General features: G+C 46.4%; 1 protein-coding gene across 1 annotated transcript; it reads right to left on the bottom strand.

The window, feature by feature from the left end:
• Nucleotides 1-1,788: 1,788 nt before the first annotated feature.
• NUDT7 (nudix hydrolase 7) lies at nucleotides 1,789-13,514 on the bottom strand. Its single transcript, XM_007939107.1, has 4 exons — nucleotides 13,480-13,514; nucleotides 10,746-10,899; nucleotides 7,813-7,971; nucleotides 1,789-2,157 (listed from the first exon to the last, which is right to left on the bottom strand). Exons 1-4 carry the CDS (start codon nucleotides 13,512-13,514, stop codon nucleotides 1,789-1,791), a joined length of 717 nt encoding a protein of 238 aa, XP_007937298.1.
• Between the last annotated feature and the right edge of the window lie 449 nt (nucleotides 13,515-13,963).

Genomic DNA, 13,963 nt, shown 5'->3' with positions numbered 1-13,963 from the left:
CATCCGATCTGCAGCCTATACGACTATGAGACCAGAACTAGATGGTGCCTGGCTACCACTGTCATCCACTTGGAAGGGAATCTATGTAGGAGATCCTTGATAGAGAGGGAGAACAATGTGGAACAAAACTCAAAATCATTTGGAGAAAAAAAAAAGGCAGGGGGACCAGGTTTGCTGGTCCGATAGAACCTGGTGGAACCACTGAGACTATGGCCCCTAGCTGCCCTTCAGGTCTGGAATTGAACCCACACCTGGGGTTTCCAGCCAAACAAAAGACAGGCATATGAGTTGAACATTTACCTCAGGTAGATACACTTCTTGGAGAGAACAGTCATGGGAGAAAGAAGGGCTGCTTATGCACAGGGCGACAGCTCAGGGGGCAGGAGTGCATGGAAGGATGGACACAGGGAAGAGGTAACTATGGGGAGGAGTTGGGAGGGGAGCTGTTGCATTGTGGTAAACTGTGGTCAATGTCATGAGACAAAGTATATGTGAACCGCTGTATGGAAAGTAAATTTGCTCTGTAAACCTTCACCCAAATCACAATTAAAAAAAAAAAAAGATTTGCAGTCTTGGAAACCCTATGGAGCAGCTGTACTCTGTCTTATAGGGTCACTGTGAGTTGGAATCGTCTCCATGGCAGTGGGTTTGGTTTTGGTTAGAGGATGACTACCAAACTCCCTCACCATCCACGGCATGCTATGTGAATGTCACAGAACCCATATGTCAAATCAGATCATCTTAAATTCCAACTACTGGCAGCATGTCAAGTTTAGGTGAATAGCCATCTAGATATGAATATTATTCAGGGTAGCGTAGTGCCTAAGACACTTGACTGCTAACCAGAAGGCTGGCGGTTCAAACCCACCAGCCACTCCTTGGAAGGAAGGTTGGGCAATCTACTTCTGTAGTGATACCGCCTCAGAAACCCAAAGAGGGTCGCTATGAGTCAGGTCCAACTTTACGTCACATAACAATAGTAACAGCAAAGTAACCACCAAGTGACAGGATGATAGAATTTATCTCATCTAATAGTACCAAGTGAGCATCCAGGCTGGTGGGTTGCTTTGCTCCAGAGTTATTCACAGATGCAAGCTCTTACCATAGCTTGGCTCTTTCATTTCCTCTGGAACTGTCCTCACCCATACGGTCTGCTGGGGAAGTAGACAAGTTCATGTTGCAGTTCATGGAATGAGAAAGAGAGGGACTCCAGGGAAGCAGGCTTATTGCTTAAGTTTCAGGTGATGACCTGAAAGGACAACATCCACACATCCCGCTGGCCTGAATTTAGTCCCAGAGCGACATCCAACTGCAGGGAATCCTGGGTAATGTCATTTCTGACTGGGAGCTATGGCCCCAGCTTAAACTCTACTGCTGTGAGAGAAAGCGTGGATAGGTTTTGATGGCTAGCCATCACATGTTGTGATAACAGACAGAAAAAGATACTGCCTCTTACAGATTAAAAAAATGCCACACAGTCTTGTAACCAAAAAATATTTACTAAGCGCCTTCGTGTGCCCTACGCTATTACATGTGTAAGAAAAAGATTATTAACACATTGTGGGTGAAATTATGCAACACTATAAATACATTTTTCCACTTTGCAAAGACCTTTTGCTCTCTCAGATAATAAAAGGCAAATGGAAAAAAAGGCCAGGTTTTTACCTTTGTATATAGCAGGAATAATATTCACACCTGTTGAATCCCAAGAATTGTCATTACTGTTGCTCTATGGACAAGTACCCACAAAATGCCCTTGGATAATTATTTGGACGTGGGTCCCATAAATCATAACTTGCTTGTGGCGAGTTTATGCAGCTTCAGTAAGGACTCTTCAGAAGACAACAGTAGATCATCCAAATTATACTCAACCTCAAAGGTGGGTCTTTTTCCTAAAACAATTAAAGCAACGAATATTGCAAATTTTGCAGTCATTCCCCTGATCTGGTAAGTTGCACCATTTTCAGGGTTCGTGTACTCAAAGCAATGAAAGAGAAACTGATGATCAAAAAGTGTCAGGTAATTCTTCTGGTAGACATGTGGATGCAGAAAATAGTCCAGAGGCACCAGGAACACGCCCTTCACTTCATCCGGATTAGGCTGGGCCTGGAAGTCCTGGTCTATAAATCCCACAACTGGGGTTACAAGTATCTGTTTCTGAAAGCAGAAAACAAGACATACAAATTAAGAAACAAAGTGATAGTGTTTCACTTTGGATTCAAATATTAAAATCATGTCACTTCTACATAAGCCAATAGGCCAAAGGTGGGTAGGGAAGGGGCAAAAACTTGCTCCAGAAATAAACTGTGTCCCCTGTGAAGTGGGGATTGTATCTGCCTCACCTGAAGTGGCAGCTATAGGATGACTCTGAAAAGAATACCTTTAGTAAGGATGAACTGATACAAGCTTGGGGATGGTAACTTGGTGGTACTATAAAGATATGGTTCCTTTGACCTTGCAATTGCATTTGTGTACAACATCTGTACAACAGACTCCTACCAGTGAAAAAAGATAAAGTACACCCTTGAACCATTATTTGCAATCACCCTAAACTCTAAAGTTGTCACTCCAATTGATGGGCACATAGGCTAAATTATGGACACAGTAACATAAAGAGGTACTAAACCAAAAAACCAAACTCATTGCCATGGAGTCATTTCCGGCTTGTAGCAACCCCCTTGGGTTTCTGAGGCTGTAAATCTTTACAGAAGTAGATCACCCCATCTTCCTTCTGTGGAGCAGCTGGTGGGATTGAACTGCTGACCTTCAGTTAGCAGTCAAGTGCCTTATCCCTACACCACCAGAGCTCAAAGAAGTACTACACAGTCTGTAAAAACAAGTGAGATAGATGTCTTTCCATGTTAATATAGACAGAGACATGCTATCTTATCAGTTGAAAGTAAAATATTACATAATACTAATTGTGGAATATTCCCATTTATGGGAAAATCACACATGTATATGTATTATTTTATATGTCTATAGTAAATACGGGGCATTGATTGCTATTTCAAACCGTAACTGCAAATAACCATGGGTTCTGTTAGAGAGGCCCTCTTGTTCTGCGGGGAACCTTGAGGGGAACATGGGGTCTAGGTATAAGAGCTGTAACGGCTGCACGGCTTTGAATTAGGAAGTGAGAATTTGGAGTTCCTGGATGTGGAATTCCACCCACATTCCAGAAGAAAGTATGTGGAGAAGCCAGCAGTAAGTTGTGAGGCTGGGACACTGAAGAAGGCTAAACAGGTTCTGGAGAAACCTCCAGAGGAGGGGAGAGTCAGAATGTGTTTAAGAACAGGGGCGGCTCAGACCCCTTACTGAATGAGTGATGGAAGTACACGTGTGGCCCAGAGGGACGGTGGTCATGTGGACTTTAGAGGTTCTTAGGGGAGGGAATCTGGGGTCATAAGTTACCTGAAGGGGCCCTGATGGCACAATGGTTAAGCGCTTGGCTGTTAACCAGCAAGTTGGTGATGCAAACCCACCAGTGGCTCTGTGGGAGAAAACACCTGGGATCTGCTCCAGTAAAGGTTTCACCCCAGGAAACTCTCTGGGGCAGTTCCACTCCATCCTGAAGTAAAAGTAGACCAGAGAAGAACGAATAGACCTGTCTTGGAGAAAGTACAGCTGAACGGCTCCTTAGAAGTAAGACGGGCCAAACTTCATCACTCCTACTTTGGTCATGTTTTCAGGAGGGACCAGGCCCTGGAGAAGGCTATCATGCTTGGTAAAGTAGAGGGCAGTGAGAAAGGGAAGACCATCAACGAGATGGAGTGACACACTGTGGCTGCAACAGTGGGCTCAAGCAGCACAACTACTCTGAGGATGATGCCAGCCCCAGCACTTCCTTCTGTTGGTCACGAGGTCGCTCGAAACCGGGCTCACCTTGCACCTCACAACACTCTGTCCTATGAGTCAGAATTAACTCAGGGCACACAAATTGCCTGAGACCAGAGACCACGTTTCCCTTATTCGGTTGTTCCACCAGCACCATGCACTGTGCCTGGCACAGGGTACATGTTCAGTTCCCCAGAAGCAGGCTCTAAGAGCTCAGATGCAAGACATTTCTTGGGCTGGGGAGAAACTGGCAAGGGGAGCAGCGAGCAAAGACAATGGCGGGAGGGAAGAAGGCAGGCAAGAGTGAGATTCAGACAAAGTCCTAGCCTCCACCCGATCCTGCTGGCTGTGGCCATTCTTTCTGCACTCCAGGGCCAGGCAGTCAGCTTCGCCGGAAGTAGGCTCCCAGGCACTTCTGCTCTCTGTGCAGGCGGCAAGGTCCCCAGCAGCCCCAGGGCCTGCCTTGGGAAACAGCTGCTGGTCAGCAATAACAGACGCAAAGCACACAGGCTGCAGGAACATGACCTGGTCTGGACAGAACTCCAGCACTGCATGCTCCTTATAATTTGTTGTTTGCCAACGGCTGCTAACCTAAAGGCTGGCAGTGTGAACCCACCTGTGGCATTGTGGAAAATACACCTGGTGGCCTGGTTCGGTAAAGATTACACCCTATAAGACCCTGTCATAGCTGGGGTGACCATGAGTTGGGGCAGCTTCACTGCAGCAAACAATTACCATTTAACAAGCACATCGCTGAGCAAATAAAGCTGCAGTCTAGAAGCCACCTCACCTTGCAGAAGCTTCAACAACTAAAACTTGGAGATGTGAAGTGCCATGCTCAAGGCCACACCCAGCTAATGTGTGCCAGAGGCCAGGGTTTGACCACAGACCTGTTGTCCATACTTCTGGGCACAGTGCTTACATTCTGGGAAGACAGGAATGTCACCTTATCTCAAAGAGGGCACTCCAGCCTTGCGGGCGGGCTAAGCGCTGCTTCAGCAACACCCAGCAGCAGCTCAGCTTTTTATTACCTCCCAAGGCCTGAGCTAGGGGCACATCCTCATTGTTGCCAAACCGCTGGGCACGTGCGAGACAAGCATGGCCCTTGAACTAGTCTCTCAGGGTCTCAGTGAATCGGGGGGGGGGGGGTGTGTGCGTGGGGGAGAGCATTTAATCAAAGACAGTAAGGGAGGTAACAGTTTAAGACTGGATATTTCATATGGCGTGTGGGGGACATTAGGAAAGTGAGAGAGGACTGACGGGGTGGGGACGCAGCGTCTGTGGACACATGGTCTCTAAAGGCATAGCTGGGTCTTGGGAATCAGTGGGTAGCATGTGCAGAGGCTAAGACCAAGGTCCCAGATGGACAGGTGGCAATGCAATCCCCTCTCTGCTCAGTTCTAGTACATGGTCTTGAGGGTACCACTTAACTCCTTTGTCTCAATTTCCTCATCCATAAAACGGAGTAATAAATGTCTCTAGGGTTGGTGCAGGGACTTAGTTACAGCAGGTTGCCACCTTGGCACTGCAGTTTGGACCGGATCACTCTTTGTGGTGGGGGTTGTCCTGAGCCTCACAGGGTGCTTGGCAGCATCTCTGGCCACCAGCCACTGGATGCCAGCAGCAGCTGACCCCTTTCCCCCGTGGAGACAACCGAAAATGGCTCCAGAAATTGACAGATGTGGGGCTAAGGGGTGGTATCTCCTTGGTAGAGAACTGAGTTAGATTATGCTTAAGTGTTCAATAAAGGGTGTTTTTGCACTGTGTTTAAAAAACTAGCAAGAGCCAAAACACAAAACAATTCTCTTTAGCACTTCCAAACGTAGCATACCTTTCTTTAGGGCCTTCATTCAAACTTCCCCATTATGGTAAGATCAGCATTATGGCAAGAGCAGGTCATTTTAGCCAGGACCACTGGCAGTGTCTGCCCTACAGAAATTTCCTGAAGATTCAGGTAATCTGAGGTACTCACTGAGCATAGCATGTATTCTACCCACTCACATGCTGAACACAGAGCTCCCAGGGACCTTAGGAATGGAGTTACTATCACTTAGGGAACATTTAACCATACTGACTCAATTGGTCAAAAGAGTTCAGAAATCCCCACAATGTGCTGGTGGATTTGCAGAAATCTGCTGAAGGGTCCCACTTGGCAAACAAGTGAGGAGGAGGTGATTGACACATTTCTAGTTCTGCTCCAGTGTTCCCTTTTTTCCTTCTGTTTCATTTAGCAAGCATTCACTGAGTGGCCACTTCCCAACTAAACCTCCTATTCAAGATGACCTTTCTATTTCTGAAATTGACCCAATCACGGCAGATGTTGTTCGGCGTCATTGGCCTTCACAACACGGTACCATTAAGTTTTTCAGGCAGAACAGAAGGGATGACTTGATCCCTTCTAATTGTTAGCAATCAGTGCAACTCTTCTTTTGAAATGAAATTTTACCTGAAAACCCAACAGATAAAAAGAGTTTGTGTTTACCCTTGATACTATGTGATGGCAGAAGGCTGGCGGTTCAAACCCACCAGTCACTTCTCAGAAGGAAGATGGGGCAATCTACTTCCGTAGTGATACTGCCTCGGAAACCCAAGGGGGGGTCACTATGAGTCAGGTCCGACTTGACGGCATATAACAACAACAACAACAATTATGTGATGGGAAAGGCACTTTACTTCTGTAGTAAAACAAAACAAAAGCCTACCAAAAACAGAAACCAGGTGCGTTTTAGTTAAGTCTGAGTCATGGTAACCCCATACGTGTCAGAGAACTGTGCTCCATAAAAGGTTTTCAAGGTGCTTCTGAAGAGACGCTAACTGCCAACGTACTGGTTAACAGCTGAGTGTATTAACCATCAACATCACCCTGGGACTCCAGCAAGCATTCCCCAGAGTCTGTAACTACAGTTTAATCTAAATTGAGGGACAGTCCATAAAACATCTGACTGTTAGACCTCAAAATTGTCAAGGTCATTTCAACACGGGAAGTCCGAGAAGTTATCACAGTCCAGAGGGGCCTACGGAGACAACTAAATGCAATGTGGGGTCCTGGGATGGAAAGAGGACATCAGCAGAAAAACTAATAGAAGCCAAACGAAGGGTGGTGCCTCCTTAACAGTGGCACAGTCCTGTTGGCTTCTTGGCTGGGACAAATGCTAGAACGCCAACAACAGGGGAATCTGGCTACGTTTTCTGTACTATTTTTGTAACTTCTCTGTGTCTCTAAAGCTATTCTGAAATCAAAAGTCTTTATTAAAATCAATACCAATAAAATGATGTTGTTAGTCTAAGTTCAAATTGACAACATTTACCTTTTCTAAAGTCAGTTAGGAGGACAGGAAGATTGTTGTGGTGAGCCAGAAAATCAACAGGATTAGATTTTGGCTCTATCCGCCCCCGAATTCACTGTTATTTTGTTTTAGGCTGTTTTGGTATATATTATTAAGGAAATCCTCCCTGTTACAAATAGTAATAGTTTTTCAAAGACTGGCATAGTGATCTCAGGGTATGGGTCAAGTCCCATGACCTGGAGAAGTCTGATTCCATGTTATGTCATGGAATGAGTCATCTTTAGTGGCCCCCAAGGGGTTCTAATTTGCTATGTATCACACTTGGTTGTGTGTGACTTTTTCAAGTGACTTCTCTAAATATGAAGTGGAGAAAAATAAATGTAAATTGGGTGTTACTAAAATGATTTGGAAGGATCTTCAGGGTCCCAGCACCCAGTTTGAGAACCACTGTTCCAGTTCAACCCTTTCAGTTTGGCATTTGGGAGAAAGAGGGGCCTGGAGAGGAAAAGGGGCTTGCCCAAGGCCACTCAGCTCACGAGGGACAAAGCCCACACAAGAACCTCTTCTCTTGAGTCTGACGGCAGCACTCTCTAAGGCCATGTTTGACCAAACGTGGAGTCCTGAGGATGGTGGATAAACTGGGAGATCTGCGAGAGACTGGGAGACCTAGCTCCATTCCAACCCTTACATCAAAAATCGCCGGCACCAGGCAGCAGACGACCTCCACTTGGCGAGGATCCAGGCCCACCTCCTCCTGGGCTTCCCGGAGCGCCGTGGCTACCTCATCCTCGTCTGTGGGTTCACACTTTCCTCCGGGGAAACAAACTTCTCCTGGAGACCTTCTTAGCTGGACAGTGAAAGAACAAAACTACAGTGTGTGATTCCAAGTATGCGGCCACGCATTCATTCGTTCAACAGGTATTTACTGGACCTTATTCTGAGCCAGTGACCCTTCCCATGGTGTTGGTAATAAGTGGTGAACGAGACCAAAAATAAAAGTTCTTCCTGATTCCTTTTAAAAAATGAACTTCAAGAATTTCCCTCACCCTCAATTCTTCTCTGTGACCCTAAAAGACATAAAAAAAACCCCAACGTCAGTGCCATCGAGTCGATCCCGACTCATAGCGATCTCGACTGGGTTTCAGAGGTAGTAGATCTTTAAGGAAATAGATCACCCCTCTTTGGTCTGACGAGTGGCTGCTGGGTTTCAACTGCCAACCTTCTGGTTAGCAGTCAAATGCTTTAGGCACTGCGCCACCAGAGCTCTTCTAACAGACATCATACACATATACGAACAAAATTTACAGTGATGGGGTAGGAGATGAAAGAAAAGATAATGAAAAGGGCAATATTAGCAACAGATAATCTTTTCTGAGTGTCTACAACCTTCTGGGCAGGCTGCCTCAAAGGAGTCTTCTCACAGAGTCCTCAGAACAGTTCTGTAAGCCACTATTCTCAGTCCCACTGTTAGAGGAAGGAACTGAAGCTCAGAGAAGTTAAATAACCGAGCCAAGTTCAGCCGGAAGGTAAACCAGTGTTTAACGCTAGACCCATTGCTCCTAATCAGCATACCCTACACTAACTAAGCACTTACTTAAAACACAAAAAGCAGCTCTCGTGGCATTGTGGTCAACACATTGGGTTGCTAACCAAAAGGTTGGCAGTTCAAACCCACCAGCCACCCCATGGGAGAAAGATGAGGTAGTCTGCTTCCATGAAGATTTACAGCCTTGGAAACCCTATAGGGCAGCCTCATCAGTGACTATGAGTCAGAATCGACTCAACGGCAGTGGTTTTAAAACACAGAAAATCAGGTTACTGCACCCATTAGCACTGATCTATGTTGACACCTTGATGTCTCTCTGCACATGTCTGTACAAGGGTCTCTCTTTTTCTTGCATCGCCCCTTTCCACCTATACCCCGATTGCATTTCTTCCGACTTCAGAACTGGTTTTGTCTCCATTTGTAGCATCCTAAATTGGTTTCCATCTTACCTGTCTCTAAAATGATTTTTCCAGTACTGGCGCTCCAGCACTGCCCAAGATGAAATTTCTCACCAGCACAGCCAGATAGGGTTTACCATGCGATTAAATTAGGTTTAAATACTTAATTTTTAAAATGTGACATCTGTACACCACATTCATGTTCACTTAATAATCAAGGGCACAGCTACTCGGGGTGACACCTAAGAGTAGAGGAGAAACCCACTCGCTTGTGGTTCGGTCCTGTCTAGATTCCCCACAACGAGCTTCTAGTACTTTGTTCTCTGTCTAATACCATATACACATACATCTCTCTCTCTCTCTCTCTCACACACACACACAGCGCTTCGTCTGTGCTCACAGGCAGAGGTAGGAACAGACTTGCCTTTGAACCTTGATTTGCATCACCTCATGTGTTTAAGTCACTGCTGCCTGACTCAGACTGAAAAGAATCCAGACAAGTCTAATCCCAAATCCCCCAAACACCATCTGGTTCCACAGCTTTTTCTGCTAATGAGATACTTTTCATTATTCTCCTTAAAAAGTGACATTATTAGGTCCCATTTTGTTTTTGTACTTTGAAAACCTTGAAATTACTGCTTTTCCAACTTTCCCTCTAAAGTACCCCTGAAAGCAGGAGACAGTGACCACAGCGTACATTTCTTTAAAGTTGCACATGTATCTTAAAACTTCAGGCCACATCTGCCACTTGGCACTAATAACAGCTGACATTTACTAAGTTTTTTCAAATGCCAGGACTGTTTTAGTTGCTTTCCATTTATTAGCCTGTAATCCTCATGGCAGCCCTATGGATTAGGGACTAATATTTTGTCCCCATTTTACAGGTGAAGCAACTGCAGCACAGAAAGGTTAAGTATCTAGGAGACTGTCATATAGCAGGAAGGGGGGAGAACCTTCATTCAAACATGGGCAGGCAGGCCCCAGAGCCTAGACTTTTAACATTTGTGCCCTAGTATTTTTGCATAATACCTGAGGTGGAATTAGTTTAAAATAGTGGTTCTCAGTGGTGGCAATTTGCCACCCCCCATAAAGCAGTTAGTAATGTTTGAAGACATCTGTAACTGTCACAACTGAGGGGAAGGTGCTACTGGCATCTAGTTGAGGAAAGGCCAGGGGTGCTGCTACACCTCTGTGATGGACAGAACAGCCCCTACCACATGCAAAAAAAAAAAATAAAAACCAAACTCACTGACATCAAGTTGATCCAACTCACAGCAACCCCCCCTTGGGTTTCCGAAGCAGTATCATTACGGAAGTAGATTGCCCAATCTTCCTTCCGAGGAGCAGCTGATGGGTTTGAACCGCCAGCCTTCTGGTTAGCATTAGCAGTCAAATGCCTTAGGCACTACGCCACCAGAGCCCCCTACCACATATCCAGCCCCGAATGCCACTTGTGCTGAAGTTAAGAAATGCTGGTCTAAAAGTATTTTAAATTACGTGCTAGCCGAAATACTTAATTTTCTTTCCAAAATCTCTCCCCACAGTGCCATGCTAACCTGTGGCTTACTGAACCCCTCAAACAGCACAATTTTGAAAGTCTATTTGAGAATCGTGTGCAAGAGACAAACATTAGTGGAGCCTGAGATGTCGACGGCTGGAGCCTTCTCGTCCACCTACCTTCTCTGACCGGAGGGTGAATAACAGATGGAATTTTCCTTCTTTAGCCAACAGTGGTACAAGGACGGAACATCTGTTGGACAACAGGTGAGAAAATCTGGTCCCAACATCATGCTTTCGTAAGCGGGCCTTAGCCTCGTCTATCAAGCTGCTTCTAAAACGGAAACATACAAAACAAACATTTTATTACCCTGAGTTACGGTAAGAAGTTTCTCTTCCGGCCTGTCTCTGCTTTGCTGTGCATCTGGGGTTATTAAACATTTCTGAATGAGTTTTCTTATTATGGCTGAAATAATAGTACTTGAATCACATAGTTGTTGTTGATAAGATTACATGAGGCAAAAAAAACAGCTCAGCAGTTTAGTACATAGGTTCCCAAGTCAAATTGTGGTAAAGTATTTTTTCAACAATGCAGTTCTTAAATGTTGAAATCCATAACTATTTTCAGGAAAGATATGTTTGAACAAGTTATTTTATGGTTAAATCACTGTCTCTTAATCTGGCCCTTGTGTTAGAGACACAGACCCTTCTGTCTCCAACCGCTGCACAGCAATGGCTCCCAAACTCTAGTGGAGTCAGAATCACCTGTAAGACTCATGACAGCACAGATTGCTGGGCCTCACTGCCAAGTTCAGATTCAGAAGGTTTGGGTGGGGCCTGAGAAGGTGCATTTAAATCCTAAGTGAAGCTGCTGCCGCAGATGAAGGGAACACACTTTGAGAACCACTATTTGATCACATGCAAGGGTTTGGATTTAAAACCACCGTATGAGAGCCTAGGGAGTTCTAGTGGTGCTGTGGTTAAAGCACTGGGCTGCTAACCAGAAGTCAACGTTCAAACCCACCAGCCTCTCCGCAGGTGTTAAGATGCTTCCATAAAGATGTATAGCCTTGGAAACCCTACAGGCAGTTCTACCCTGTCCTCAAGGGCTGCATGAGTCGGAATCGACTTGGTGGCCATGGTAGGAGAGCCTCAGTTGTGAGGCTGTTGGTTTGCAGAAGGCTGCAGTCTGCAGCTTAGAGTCCTAGCTCCATCTTTAGTTGTGACATCCATTCAGATCCCATTTTAAGTTACTTCCTTAATGCTCACTGACCTATAAACAAACATAATCAAGCAGCTAAAGAAATGGTTTTCTTTGTGGTCAGGCACAGGTGTGGGAAGAGTGGCCCCTTGAAGAGGTTCTTGTCACATGACCCTTACCAGAAATTTCCTCTGCCAGCAGATGCCAGCAACATGTGTGCCTAAGGGCTATCTTAATAATTTCTGACTAGGGGAAGACATTTTTTGACATCCTGATGAGTACCCTGAAACCTCCTAAAAAGCACATACCTTTGCAATTACATACTGTAGCCACTGCCTGCAACTTACATATACTATGCAAACCAATTGTAGCAAAAGCCTTGCTTTGAGACTTCCTGCCTATCACTTCTCTCTCTGCGTGTTCTCTTATAAACTGAAGCTCCTGACTTAACCTTATAAAAATGTGTTTGTATTTGTGCTGCTCCAGACAGCTTGGTCTCACTTCCCCTGTTCCCCACAGCTCCCTGGTTCAAATCACCTCGAACCTTCATAAACCTTTTTCCTTTCACTTTAAGCAGAGTAGAGTCCTTCCTTGCTCCCGCCACAGTTGGTACTCTTTCCACGAGGATGTGCCTGGGTCTTTCAGACAGGTGTCTGGCAGGCTTGTGTTTAGTGTTGCTATGAGAAGGCAGTTTAGCACAGTGGGCAAAAACAGAGGTTTAAGTTAAACAGATCTGGTTTCCAAAGTGTACAGGAATGCCTCTCTGAGCCTCCCGTGCCTCATCTGGGACACGCTTGCAAGGTATTTGTGGGATTAAGTGGTGCACCTTGTGTGCTGGGGCTGGCACTCAGTTGGTGTTCAGTGAACAGCAACTACTGTTATAAATCTCTTTACCATTAGATGCGGCTGTTGGAGGGGCGATGCTTGCCATGTTTTGGATCCTTCCATGAGGCAGTGTGCTCACTAAGTGTGGCTGGGTAACAGCAGTGCATTTCAAACGCCACCAAACTCCCCAAACCTTGTTATTGGAGGGACCTGGCCCGCCCACAGTGCATGGGATGTACCCAGTGTGACCTGTAAGGGGAGGGCCCTAAACTGACCAGAGGGACGAGCGGAAGTAAAAGGGTGCAGGAAAAAAAAAAAACCCACGTTAGGGTCTGCTCCTTGGTATAACCAATGCCAACTATGGTCACCCGTCCGGTCTTTGCATGTTCATTGGTTTGGTTTTGCTCAATAATACAGCCCAGGCAGTGAGAACACTCTAAAGTCCAGAGAGCTTAGATAAGTGGGAGACTCAAGGTCACTGGCTGGAAGCAGCTGCTGGGAGACTTGAACTCAGGGCTGCCTGGTGACTGGGGCTCTGGAGGTCCGACCATGGGACCTGGTTTGCAGAGCGTCTGCATTGGGAGGATGGAAACACTCTGCCCTCAGAGAAGGGAAAACAAACCCGCATCTGAACTCAGATCCGTTAAAGACCGGCCCTGGTACCGGCCGAGAAGATGCACAGGCCTCAGAACTGCAAGCTGGCCCGGAGGTGGGTTCACTGAGCTGGAGCTTAGCAGGTTGACAGGCACAAACTCCCAGCAAAAAGGCCCGGTGACCTTCGGCACAGCGAGCCGCGAGACTTACGGTCGCACGGACACCAGGGTCCCACCCCGCCACGATCGAGGCCAGGCGGCCATCACGGAGTGTCAGGGGCCAGGGAGGCTTTACCTGACTGACTCCTGGTATGGATGAGGTCGCGCCATCACCCTCTGAAAAGTTTGTTTCCAGACTGGGTGTCCTGGAAGTGCTGGGCCCGACGGGCATGCGCAGAGCAGCACCGGCCTTGGGGCGGAGCTAGCAAGGGCACGGGGCGGAGCGGGAGAGGGGCGGGGTTTTGTCTGTAGCCGGGCGTGGCCTAGCGCCTGGTCGTCAAGGTCGCTTAGAGCAGTCTCTGCTCAGCAACTTGCTCTTGCTCAAGAGGTTGAATTTGAGTAATTCTGCAAATGACAAACATACGCAAGTTTTTAAAAATGTCATAATGCAATACTGATGAGGCGAGAGGAATCCGACGCCCTCATCCACTGTTGCTGGGAGGTTAACTTGGTTCAACTCTTGACAACAGCACTTGGTCAGCACATGTTTACTAAGCGCCTGCTATGTACTGGTACAGATCCCATGGTGAGCAATGAACCGACACGTGGAGCTTACAGTC

Source organism: Orycteropus afer, unplaced genomic scaffold (genome assembly GCF_000298275.1).
Source record: "Orycteropus afer afer isolate SDZICR_OR568_19922 unplaced genomic scaffold, OryAfe1.0 scaffold00057, whole genome shotgun sequence".
Classification (NCBI taxonomy): domain Eukaryota; kingdom Metazoa; phylum Chordata; class Mammalia; order Tubulidentata; family Orycteropodidae; genus Orycteropus; species Orycteropus afer.
This window is presented reverse-complemented; position numbering and strand designations above follow the sequence as displayed.

Excerpts from the sequence above, each read along its gene's own strand:
- NUDT7 (XM_007939107.1), bottom strand. The coding sequence starts at position 13,514 with ATGGCGCGACCTCATCCATACCAGGAGTCAGTCAG. Across the intron at positions 10,900-13,479 it reads CCATACCAGGAGTCAGTCAG|AAGCAGCTTGATAGACGAGG; the intron begins GTAAAGCCTCCC and ends TTTCCGTTTTAG. Across the intron at positions 7,972-10,745 it reads TCACCCTCCGGTCAGAGAAG|CTAAGAAGGTCTCCAGGAGA; the intron begins GTAGGTGGACGA and ends TTCACTGTCCAG.